The sequence below is a fragment of the Hyla sarda genome, chromosome 5, assembly GCF_029499605.1.
Source record: "Hyla sarda isolate aHylSar1 chromosome 5, aHylSar1.hap1, whole genome shotgun sequence".
Taxonomy (NCBI): domain Eukaryota; kingdom Metazoa; phylum Chordata; class Amphibia; order Anura; family Hylidae; genus Hyla; species Hyla sarda.
In genome coordinates, this window is record NC_079193.1 from 291364841 (window position 1) to 291376287 (window position 11447).

An 11447-nucleotide genomic window follows, 5' to 3' on the forward strand; every position below is an offset into this window, starting at 1 on the left:
ACTTGTAGAATGGGTATACCAGGCACTGCTCTGACTGCTATAGATAGTCCTGTAGAACTGCTCAAGATGGCTAATCGGTGCAAACCACAGCTGAACACAGTCTTCTGGGTGTAAACATTCCAATAAAGGTATAGCTTCCACATAAAATAATGTATCAAGACAGAAAGAAGTTGCACTCACCCGGACTGTAGTGTAAATGCAGAGAGATTTATTCTTGCAACATACAGCTGTGAAGGTAACAAGGATTACAAATCCATAGCGGGGAGCGAGAGCCGGCACAGCTCTCAGACGTGGGGCACACCACTAAAGGCTACTAGTTGCGCGTCACTGCGGACGCTTCTTCCGGCCCAGGTGTACCCCCGCTATGGATTTGTAATCCTTCTTACCTTCACAGCTGTATGTTGCAAGAATAAATCTCTCTGCATTTACACTACAGTCCGGGTGAGTGCAACTTCTTTCTGTCTTGATACATTATCCTAAACAAAATAACTTTATTGAATCTACACACTTAAGCCTGAATTCAGGTGTAGTGTAATATTATAGGTATGGATATCGACCAGCTGGCCATATACAATACTCTTACATTGGTTTACTGTTGTGCACCTGCAGTACACACACACAGTCCAGTCCTGGATACAGCTAAAAATTAAAACAAAAACTCGGCCCCCACAACATGTTTCACCACGATCCCTTGGCTTTGTCAAGAGGTAGCGGGCTCACCGTACATTTGCGCACCAACTGTTGTAAACTTCTCCCCAAGTTTCTTGGCGATGGTCTTGTAGCCCATTCCAGCCTTGTGTAGATCTACAATCTTGTCCCGGACATTCTTGGACAGCACTTTGGTCTTGGCCATGGTGGGGAGTTTGGAAGCTGATTGCTTCTGTAGACAGGTGTCTTTCGTACAGGTTAGGCTACTTTCACACTGCCGTTATATCCCAGCAGTACACCGGCCATTGTAAAAAAAACAGGGGTATAACGGGAGAAACATTTGTGCTATACTACTCTAAAACAATGGGACACCATTATAATCGGTAGAAAGTAATGGGATCCGGCAGTCCTCATTGTGACCCATCCTGATAATGTCCGTTAAAGGCCACAAAAAATAAAAAATAAGAGCGTAATGGACCCGTTACAGGAGGGTCACTATGGCAGTGTGAAAGTAGCCTTACAAGATGAGATTAGGAGCATTTCCTTTAAGAGTGCTCCTAATCTTATCTTGTTAACTGTATAAAAGACAGCTGGGAGACATAAATTTTGGTGATTGATTTGGGATTAAATTCTTATTTCACTGAAATCATAATTTACTTGAAATGCGCTTTTTTGGATGTTTTTGTTGTTATTCTGACTCTGACTGTTCAAATAAACCTACTATTTAAAATTATAGACTGATCAATTTTGTCAGTGGGCACATGTACAAAGTCATCAGGGGATCAAATCCTTTTTTTTTCATCCACTGTATGCTGGGGGTTAGTACATCAGATCTCGCCCTTAACTAAGTGCAAAGTTTCATCAGAAAAAGACAACTTATTCTGCCAAAATGTGGAACCTTGTTACGGATGATGTTTTGTGCAATAACCTTACAGTATTTCCTGTGATGCTGTGATCTTGATATAATATATAGATGAGAGGTACATTAGAAGATATTTTTAAATCCTTTATACCTATTTTTAACTTATACAGGCTCCTAGTTTTTTTTTTTAAATTAAATAATATGTGTGTGTATTTATAATTGGCAGACAAATTATAAATTTGCATATCTCAGGAACAAAAGAGCATATCAGGAAAGTTGTATGATCAGGGCAGCCTAAGCTGATATTGAAATCTCCTTTTTTTTTTTTTTGGGGGGGGGGGGGGGGGGATTGGTCACAGGTCCTCTTTAAACCCTAGATGATATCAGGTGTAAATGTAAGCCCTTGTCTTCTGGGACTTAATGCACCAGAACGTTAATGTATGCCCTGGAGCATTAAATCACTATGAAGTGAGCACAGGGCTACTCAGTAGCCGGGCACTTGCCGCTAATACTGCTATCATCCACCACCATGGTCAATACCAATCATGGTATCTAAAGCATTAAATTAGATATGCTGGTTAGCCCGGTGGCCAATTGAAACCCAGAAACATGATCGCAGGGGTCCAATGAGCTAAAATGGCAGCAGAGGGTCCCCATATCTTTCGCCTGATCGCCAATGCAATGATCACCCATCAAGGCAAGAAGATAAATGCAAAAATGAAAATTGTCTGTGTCCTTAAACGGGTACTCAGCTGCTCAGCATTTGGAACAAACTGTTCTGAACGCTGGAGCCTGCGCTGGGAGCTCGTGACGCCATAGCCCCGCCCCACATGACGTCACGCTTCGCCCCGCCCCCTCAATGCAAGTCTGTGGGGGTTTGACTGCCGTTACGCCCGCTCCCATAGACTTGCATTGAGGGGGCAGGACGTGATGTCATGGGGGTGGGGCTATGACGTCACGAGCTCCCGTCTCCAGCGTTCGGAACAGTTTGTTCCAAACGCTGAGCAGCGGAAGCACCCCTTTAAGCCACTTCATGGTTTAGCCACTTATGAGGTGCTAAACCATGTAAGTGTACTTTACAGATGAAAAGATCATGATCTCATAACATTTTTATAAATGTCTTATTTGTCCTCAGAATCTATACCATTTTTATACCATAGTTGCTCAAAATGTTAACGCATTATGGCCCTTATTTACTAAGAGTGTTGTGTAGGTTTCTTTGTGGGATTTTTTTTCCCACGGTATTTACTAAGGTTTCCCTACATTTTCCACTTTCCCTACACTTTGCTTTTTTTACACATGCTCTGATCTGTAGGGTTTTCCTCAGCTCAAATCCACCACATTTTATGTGGAAATCTGTTGGGTTTATTTGTGAAAATGTTGGGAACACACTCCTTTTCTGTGACCACGCCCCATGTGCCCAACTGCCACACCCCTTTTTCAGGTTTTTTTTTTTTTTTTTTTCAATTCTGGCGCAAATTCTGGCACACAACGTGACAAAACATGTTGGGTTTGCAATAGTAAATGAGGGCCAATGTATTATATCTGTGTATTGTGTTTATGTGTATGTGGACCCTATTTACAATGTATTGCAGAAATAGAGAGTTTATAAAACTGGAAGTACGCCTTCCAAAGAAAAAAATCTTGTCACAGTGTATGAACTTAAAGGGGTTATCCAATATTGAATGTTATCCTCTGTCCACAGGATAAGTGATAAGTAGCTGGGTTGGGACCCCCACTGATCATGGGAATAGAGATCCTTTGTCCCCTGAGTGAATTGCGCTGCGGCACGCATACTGTTACATTCCATGAGGCTACCAAACCTTGCCAAGTTCAGTGCTCAGCAATTGTTAGAAATCCTATAGAGAATTAATGGACCAAAGATCAAGCATGTTTGCTGCCACTTAATTCACTATTGACAGAGAATAAAAATGAATCTTGGGATAAGCCCTTAAAGGAGTTATTTCCCATCCCAGACATTTTAGAGCATGTTAATAAGCTAGGATATGAATGTCTGATATGAGACCCCCACTGGGGTAACCACCTTTGTTTATGGCGGTGTTTCCCAACCAGGTCACCTCCAACTGTTGCAAAACTACAACTCCCAGCCGTTGGCTGTCTGGGCATGCTGGAGGTTGTAGTTTTTGTAACAGCTGGAGGCACACTGGTTGGGAAACACTGGTTTATGGCTTTGGTGCTATTTGCAGAGGAGCGACCTGCATCGGTCAGACATTTATGGCATAGCCTGTAGAAATGCCATAAATGTTTGTGATCAGCCTAACCCTATAAAATAGAATTTGCAGGAAGGTCTGGGGGGATATTTAACTAACAGGCTTTGCCCTGCTCCATTAGGTGGCAGCAGTAAAGCTTCTTTTTCTGTAAAATCATTGATCCATTGTAATGTGTGACGTCAACAAAAACTTTAACCTGTAATGTTTTATTGGTCTGACCTGGCGTAGTTGGGCCAAAAGATTTTTCTAGCATAGAAGAGGAGACTTGAATGAAGGGCAACTATAATGAATGGATGCCCAGAGAATTTGGGCACTAGCTATAGCAGCAGGGGGGCTGCCAACTTTTAATTCCAAAGCCATAGATGTTAATATTAAGTTTAACAATTGGGTATATTTATCAGGCCAGTGCACATATCATTTGGCAATGCTGTTCTGTTTTAGAATGGCTTTATTGTACTCGTGACTTTCATGGAAGTCCATAGTCCATTTCAGATGCCTCCTATATTTCCCCTTGATGACGTCTTGCTTGGAAAAATCAATTGCGCACCAAGTTATATGGCTCTTTAAATGTGAAAAGTATCACATGCATGATATGTGATTTCCCATTTCGTAATGTTTTGGCATTTCACTAGTATATGCCCTAACAGTCTAATCAGCGTTTTCTTTGTTTTTTTGTGTTAACTCTGAAGTTTGGTGGGGGCCCGGTTGTTAGACTCCCACCAATTGGAAATTAATGGATTAGCCTATTTATATGTAATCCTTTTTTATGAAAAACCCTTTAAAGGGGTACTCCGCTGCTCAGCGTTTGGAACAAACTGCTCCGAACGCTTGAGCCGATGCTGGAAGCTTGTGACGTCATAGCCCTGCCCCCTCGTGCCACCAAGCCCCGCCCCCTCAATGCAAGTCTATGGGAGGGGGCGTGATGTGGGGGTGGGGCTATGGTGTCACGAGCTTCCGGCTCCAGCGTTCGGAACAGTTTGTTCCAAACGCTGAGCAACGGAGTGCCCCTTTAAGTTCACCCTGGCATATGACTACAGAAAATGACTACTTTGTTGGCCGTTGACACTTTCTATAGGATCGGTATGATGTCTTCCCAAAAGTAATATCCAAATATCCTACTATACTACTGAATAGAAGCTGTGAACGAATGCTCAGCTCACCTCCCTTGTCCAGCAGTGCACGGACTGGTGCGGACCACACCTGTGGTAGTGTAGCAAGGAAAGAGATTGTCCAGCGCTGCTTCCCGTAAAATAGAATACTTTATTCAGGTAACACCAAGGTACATACAGACATAGTCATTAGAGAGCCTTAGTAACGAGCTGAAACGCGTCACGTGGTTGACTATGTCTGTATGTACCTTGGTGTTACCTGAATAAAGTATTCTATTTTACGGGAAGCAGCGCTGGACAATCTCTTTTTCCTTTATACTACTGAATGTATTGATACATTACATTAAAACTGTATACAGATACATAAAGTACAAGGATGTATAGTGTGAAGTAGGCCAATAGCATCAAGTAAGCAGAACCTATGTCCATTCCAAAATTCTCTATAGCCCTCACAAAATAAAATTAAGTTTGCCAGCATACAGGGATACCCTGCATTCTTATATTCAACTTTATGAATGTACAGTATTTGCTCTGTTTTAAGAGACCAAGCATTAATATTGTCTGCAATGTACAGGTTAATCCAGTGTGTCAGGCCAGATCCAAATACAGAGTATACAAGGCAGGTAAACTGTTCATATATTCTAAGCTGACTTGTGTGCAGCTTATAATTCTGTATCTTATCAAACAGTCTTTATAAATAAATGGAGTTCAGCATGGGTGGATCCATCACCCTCATCATCTGTATTCATAGTCCCATAATATCTTATCTTTTTTGTGTATTTCAGGTGGCGTCTCTTGCAGGCCCTGGTGGACAAGTTGAAATAGAACAGAATTTCCTTAACAAAAAGTTGAAGACTATGACTGTGTATTTTGGAGACTTAATCCGAAAAATGTGAATGCACATGTTTCTGGGAAGCTTATAAAGCCGAATGTAGAAGGTATTTTAATGTCTGTGGACAAGAGGTTTATATAAAAAAAAAAAAAAAAAAAAAAACTTTTTGATATTCTATTTTAAAATGTTTATATCCCAAGACACTTGTAAGATAATGTAACATGTAGAATAAATGTAATTTACCATTAACCAAAGTAACCACAAACTGTTTTGAAGCTAAAGGTATATGAAATTCTTTCAGTCTTATTCTTCTCCTTTTAGCAACTGTGAAGAGTAGAAAAAAGAAGTGATCCAAAGTAAAAATATGTGATCTTAGAGACTGCTGCTGCAGGCCTTGTGCTGCCCTTATCTATATCCAATAAGTAAAATTTATTAGTGTAAAGCGGTATAATTCTGCACCTACATACCCTTAGGCACCAACTTGTAGGCATTAAAGGAGTACTCCACTGCTCAGCGTTTGGAACAAACTGTTCCGAATGCTGGAGCCAGCGTCGGGAGCTTGTGACATCATAGCCCCTCAGCCGCCACACCCCCTCCCATAGACTTGCATTAAGGGGGCGGGGGCGTGACGTCATGAGGGAGCAGGGCTATGACGTTACAAGCTCCCAGCGCTGGCTCCAGCCTTCGGAACAGTTTGTTCCAAACACTGAGCAGCGGAGTACCCAATTAAGGAGTAGTATGAGAATAGAAAAACATGGCAACTTTTTCTTAAAGCACAGTACCAGTCTGTTGTGTTTCCAGTTACTTGAATGAAGCTGAGCTGCAACACCTGACACATCCTTGTTTTTCTCGCTTTGTAAAGGATGTGAATTACACAAACAGGGTTGTTTTTGGCTTATTAAAGAGGTTCTGCGGGGAAATAAGACTTATAAGTTTTATTTCCCCATAGTACCCCGAAACGTTGCTATATTTTGTGTATCTAAATAGAGGAAGTGATTAATCGACTTATCGTCTATCCACAGGATAGTGGTAAGTGACTGAGTACGGGGGTCCTTGAGTGGCCTCTAAGTGCAGGCACTGTCTCTCCTTTCAATCTTAGTAGAAACTAGAATACTTAGTTTGAGAAGAACAGCAATACTCATACAAGAAGTCAAATGGGCACCCAAGACCACTGTTCATGTGATACCTGGGGATCCCAGTGGTCGGACCCCCATTAATGAGACACTAGATCACTTTTATCTTGTGGACATAAGCTAAGTGTATTCATGGGCCTGGCAGTCCCATCCCCCACCTTGATAAATGTATATGCTGTCAGTTGTCAATCATTAGGGAAGGAAGCAGTAAAATAGCTGGGCTGTGAATACAATCGAAGAAAAATCTGCTTCTAAAAGCCTTTTCATTTCCATCTGTAAATAGGAGCTTTTATCGTATTAAATCTTTACGTTGTAAGGTTTGCTGTAATGTTAGTAATTTTGCGTCAATGAAAACCAGTTTGGTTTTTTATGTGTATTGTTTAGTGCTCTTGTTTTTCTACATAGCTTTTATGTGATTGTGCCATAAAATGGAGAACCCTGGTCTTACAACAATCATCTGTTCATTTTGTAAAAATATTTTGAAATATGTTGAAAAGTAAATTTTTTGCAGTAAATAAATTGTTATATTGCATAATAAAATTGTTGCCTATCTAGTCGTTCTTTGTATATTGATGTATTTTAGAAAAATTTCATATGTTGGTTATTTTGCTGCTGTGTTCACTAGTTGAGCTCGAGTTCAGCGAGCTTTTGAAAAGTTTGGTTCGCCGGGCACGCAGAACTTTTCAAAAATGTTTTGGTTGCAGCAGATAAGTTCTACAGAATTCGTCAATGCAATAACCCTCAAAACTTGTCTAACACTTTTTTTCCAAGTGTTCCAAAAATTCTATCTTTTGGGAGTTGCAGCAGGATTGGTATCCCAAAATTTAGTGAAGAAGAAATAACTTTTGTAAACATTGAACAGTTGAAAAAGCTATTCCTTTTTTGGGATCATGGGGGGGGGGGTTGTGTATGTGTATGCCTGGCTGGTAGAAACAGTGCGTTCCTTTAGGTGACCCTTGTCAGGTTGGAATACTGGATGTAAAAACGTTGTCATCATGTACTCCAACATGAAGATGCTACTGCTGCCACTTGCAGGGGTAATGCTGACAGAGGGAGTGGAGAGTGGAAAGCTGTTGCAAGCCGGCAGCGTAGCTTGTCCCTATGAAAATCCAATTTAGCCTCCTCCTCAGAAAAAGAAAATTTCCCCAATTCTGGCTTCATACTGAGGGTCTAAGGAGTGGGTATTCCATGCTCCTCTTTCCTTAATACGCACAATACACCGGTCAGCATCAGCAGGCAGAGGTGGACTAGTGTTAAATGTAGCCAACGGACAGCAGGAATTGGTGGACTAGTGGTAGCTGTAGCAAGTGAAAAGCAGGGTTTAGTGGACTAATGGTAGCTGTAGGCAGTGGACTGCAGGCATTGGTGGTCTAGTGGTAACTGAAGTCATCAGACGTTTGTGAACTAGCCTTAGCTATAGCCAGCAGGCAGTGATGAACTAGTAATATTTGCTTTATGTGGTTATATAGAGTTGTAATTCCAAAGCTTAGGCCCTGCCCATGCCTTGCTTTCTGTATTCAGAATTACAACAGGACGGATGTTTCAAGAGAAATCACTTTTGTAAACATTGAAAAGCCTGAAAAAAATATCAAATTCTCCTTTTTTGGGAGTTTCGAAAGGCTTTATGGCTGGCAAGTGAAGACTCAATAGATTTTTCCAAGCAATTCCATTTCCGGTGGGGAGGGAAGGACTAGGTTCTGGGTTTCAGGACTAGGTTCTGGGTTTCATCATCAGGCTGTGTCCTTAAGGGGTTATTGAATATAATGTTGTCATAATCCTAACCTGTGTGAATATATAACTCTTATGTTATTAATTAATGCCATTCTTTGCATAGGGAAATGACTCTAGCTGTTGCAAAACTACAACTCCCAGCTTGCACAGACACCCAACAGCTGCTCATGTGATCAGGAGTTTCACTCTCCAAATCTTCCAGTGCTTTATAACAGGATGTTAGCCTCTGACTTCCTGTGAACATCATCACCTACTAGATCCCCTCCTAATAGTTTTTAGACCCCTGTCGGACCCCCCCCCCCCCCCCCAGCTAAATTTGTTTCTCTATGGCAGTGTTTCCTGCCCAGAGTGCCTCCAGCTGTTTCAAAACTACAACTCCCAGCATGCCCGGAGTTGTAGTTTTGAAACAACTGGAGGCACTCTGGGCAGGAAAGACTGACCTAGGTTAATGCTGTCATTTTTATAGAGATATTAATAAAATGGGGGGGGAGTTCCATGGCTGTAGATTCTGATAAATTTATGGACTCTGACCTGAAAAATTCCCAGCTTGTTGACATAGGATTTGCTGCAGAAAGTGCTGGATAATGGCCAAACAATAGAAATTTCGCACCATTTACAATCCTAAAGACAACACCTGTCGAGTCCCCCTGTAGTGCCATATCTTTCACAACTTACTTTAAGAAGTATCTCTGGAATGGATACAAGTATTTGAAAAATACAGAAGGGTCACTTGATCTTTCCACCTGGAATTCCCCTTCTTATTTCCTGGTTCAGAACTATATTGCAGTACTCCATTCAGAAGCAGAGAATACCGATGACACAATACATCTGTTTTGTCAATTTTAAGGTCCACTCACATACAGTTTAGGATTACACTATGGATTGTTTAATGTATTGCATGCAACATTTGTGACTGCCTGAAACACACTGGCCACAGGAATGGATCACTAATGTGTGCGTACACTTGTGCTGTTTTATAGACTGTAGGTTGGTAGCAAGACTCAGAAAGGGGAAGGATCCTATTATTGCCCCAAAAGTTTTCTAAAATATTAAGGGTGTATTCAAACGTACAGTTTCCTGCACATATTTATAGGGGCAGAATTTGAAGCTGCAGATTTCAGTGTAAACAAAACGACTGAACACCGCTTCAAATGCTGCACATCAAAAATGCACAGGATCGTGTATGTATGAATATACCCTTAAAGGGGTATTCCGGGGAACTAAACCCATAGCCTATCCTTTCCCTCTCACCTATGTATTTGTCTAAATATCATTCATTAGCTATATACAGCAGTTTCCTTCTTTCAGCTGTCACTTACTTGCAGGGAGTGAGAGAGAAACGTAATTCTCAGATCCACCTTGTCTCCTCAGTGAGACCTAGCCCCCACCTTTCAAGACAACACCACATGATTTCAGTCTGGTCTAGCCACACTTCCCTCTCCCCTCCATGTGTGAGGAGCTTGTGAGCCGTGAAAGAAGCTCAGGGAAGATTTTCAGTCATAAACTGCACTTTTCCTGTGTAGCTCTTATTACTGACTGCTGCCATTCAAAGCACAACATGATGTATTGCTGGAGGAAAGATAGTCTGAAAGATAAGACCTGTACAGTGTGTGTGTGTGTGCGCGCTTGTGTACTGCAGTGCAAGCATGCACACAGATGGTGAAAGCAGTTGGCTGGCAACAGAGCTGAACTGACTTCTGGGAGTTGGTCTGTGCTGTAAGCAAGGAAAAAGAATATTTAGGTGACATCTGGGGCCAAAAGGAGCTGCCAAGACCACATGAATAACTACAGTGGACACAGAACAGGTATTGTGGTGGCTTTGGGGCATTTTTATTTTTATTCCTTTTTAATGTACAACCATATGTGACCAGACTTTGGCAGCTGTGAATCTGCACCAAATAGTGCAATTTGCCGCTACATATGGCTGCAGAGACTCCAGTTTATTCTCAGACTCCATCCCCCTGTATAGTATCAGATGGGTCCCCTGTAAGGTAGACTTCTATGTATAATGTAAGTGTCTTGGACAGAGAAGTGTAGGAGCAGCTGCTGATCTATAACCATGTGCATCCCTCTTCACTAAGGGCATCCAGCCAATCAGGGGACAAAGCTCCCCAATCACCAGGCTCCTTGTTCTAACTGATCCTTAGCATGTACAGAGAGGATGTGACCAACATATAATGCCCCCCTGTCATGTGCCCCTTATATATAATGCTCTGTCTTATGCCCCTCAGATATAATGCCCCATGTCCTGTGCCCCTCGCATATAATGCACCCTGAGGGGCACATGATAGGGGGGCATTATATGTGAGGGGCACATGTCAGGGGGCATTATATGTGGGGGCACATGACGGGGGGCATTATAAGTGAGGGGCACATGTCAGGGGGGCATTAAATTCTGAGGGGCACAGGACATGGGGTATTATATATAAGGGGGGGCATTATATATGAGGGGCACATGGCAGGGGGTATTATATGTGGGGGCAAATGACAGGACCCCCCCCCCCCTGTCATGTGCCCATATAATGCTCCATGTCCTGTGCCCCTCGCATATAATGCCCCCTGACATATGCCCCTCACATATAAGGCCCTCTGTCCTGTGCCCCTTATACATAATGCCCCCCCTGACATGTGCCCCTCACTTATAATGCCCCCTGTCATGTGCCCCCCTGTCATGTGCCCCTCAGGATGCATTATATGCGAGGGGCACAGGACATGGGGCATTATATGTGAGGGGCACAGGACAGAGGGCATTATATGTGAGGGGCACAGGACAGAGGGCATTATATGTGAGGGGCACAGGACAGGGGGCATTATATGCGAGGGGCACAGGACAGGGGGCATTATATGCGAGGGGCACAGGACAGGGGGCATTATATGCGAGGGGCACAGGACAGGGGGCAT

The 11447-nt window shown here is 42.5% G+C and overlaps 2 protein-coding genes across 11 annotated transcripts in view; one reads left to right on the forward strand and one right to left on the reverse strand.

Annotated features, from left to right (window-relative positions):
• TGS1 (trimethylguanosine synthase 1) overlaps window positions 1–7363 on the forward strand; it is a 93836-nt gene extending 86473 nt beyond the window's left edge. For 3 of the 4 annotated variants that reach the window (XM_056521939.1, XM_056521936.1, XM_056521938.1), the window contains exon 15: window positions 5636–7363. In XM_056521939.1, the coding sequence (XP_056377914.1) occupies window positions 5636–5746 (111 nt within the window). In that variant the 3' untranslated portion in view covers window positions 5747–7363. The remainder of the gene's footprint in view (window positions 1–5635) is intronic. The other variant, XM_056521937.1, reaches the window with a different exon arrangement.
• Window positions 1–11447, reverse strand: part of TMEM68 (transmembrane protein 68) — a 204579-nt gene that overhangs the window by 112491 nt on the left and 80641 nt on the right. The window lies entirely within an intron of this gene.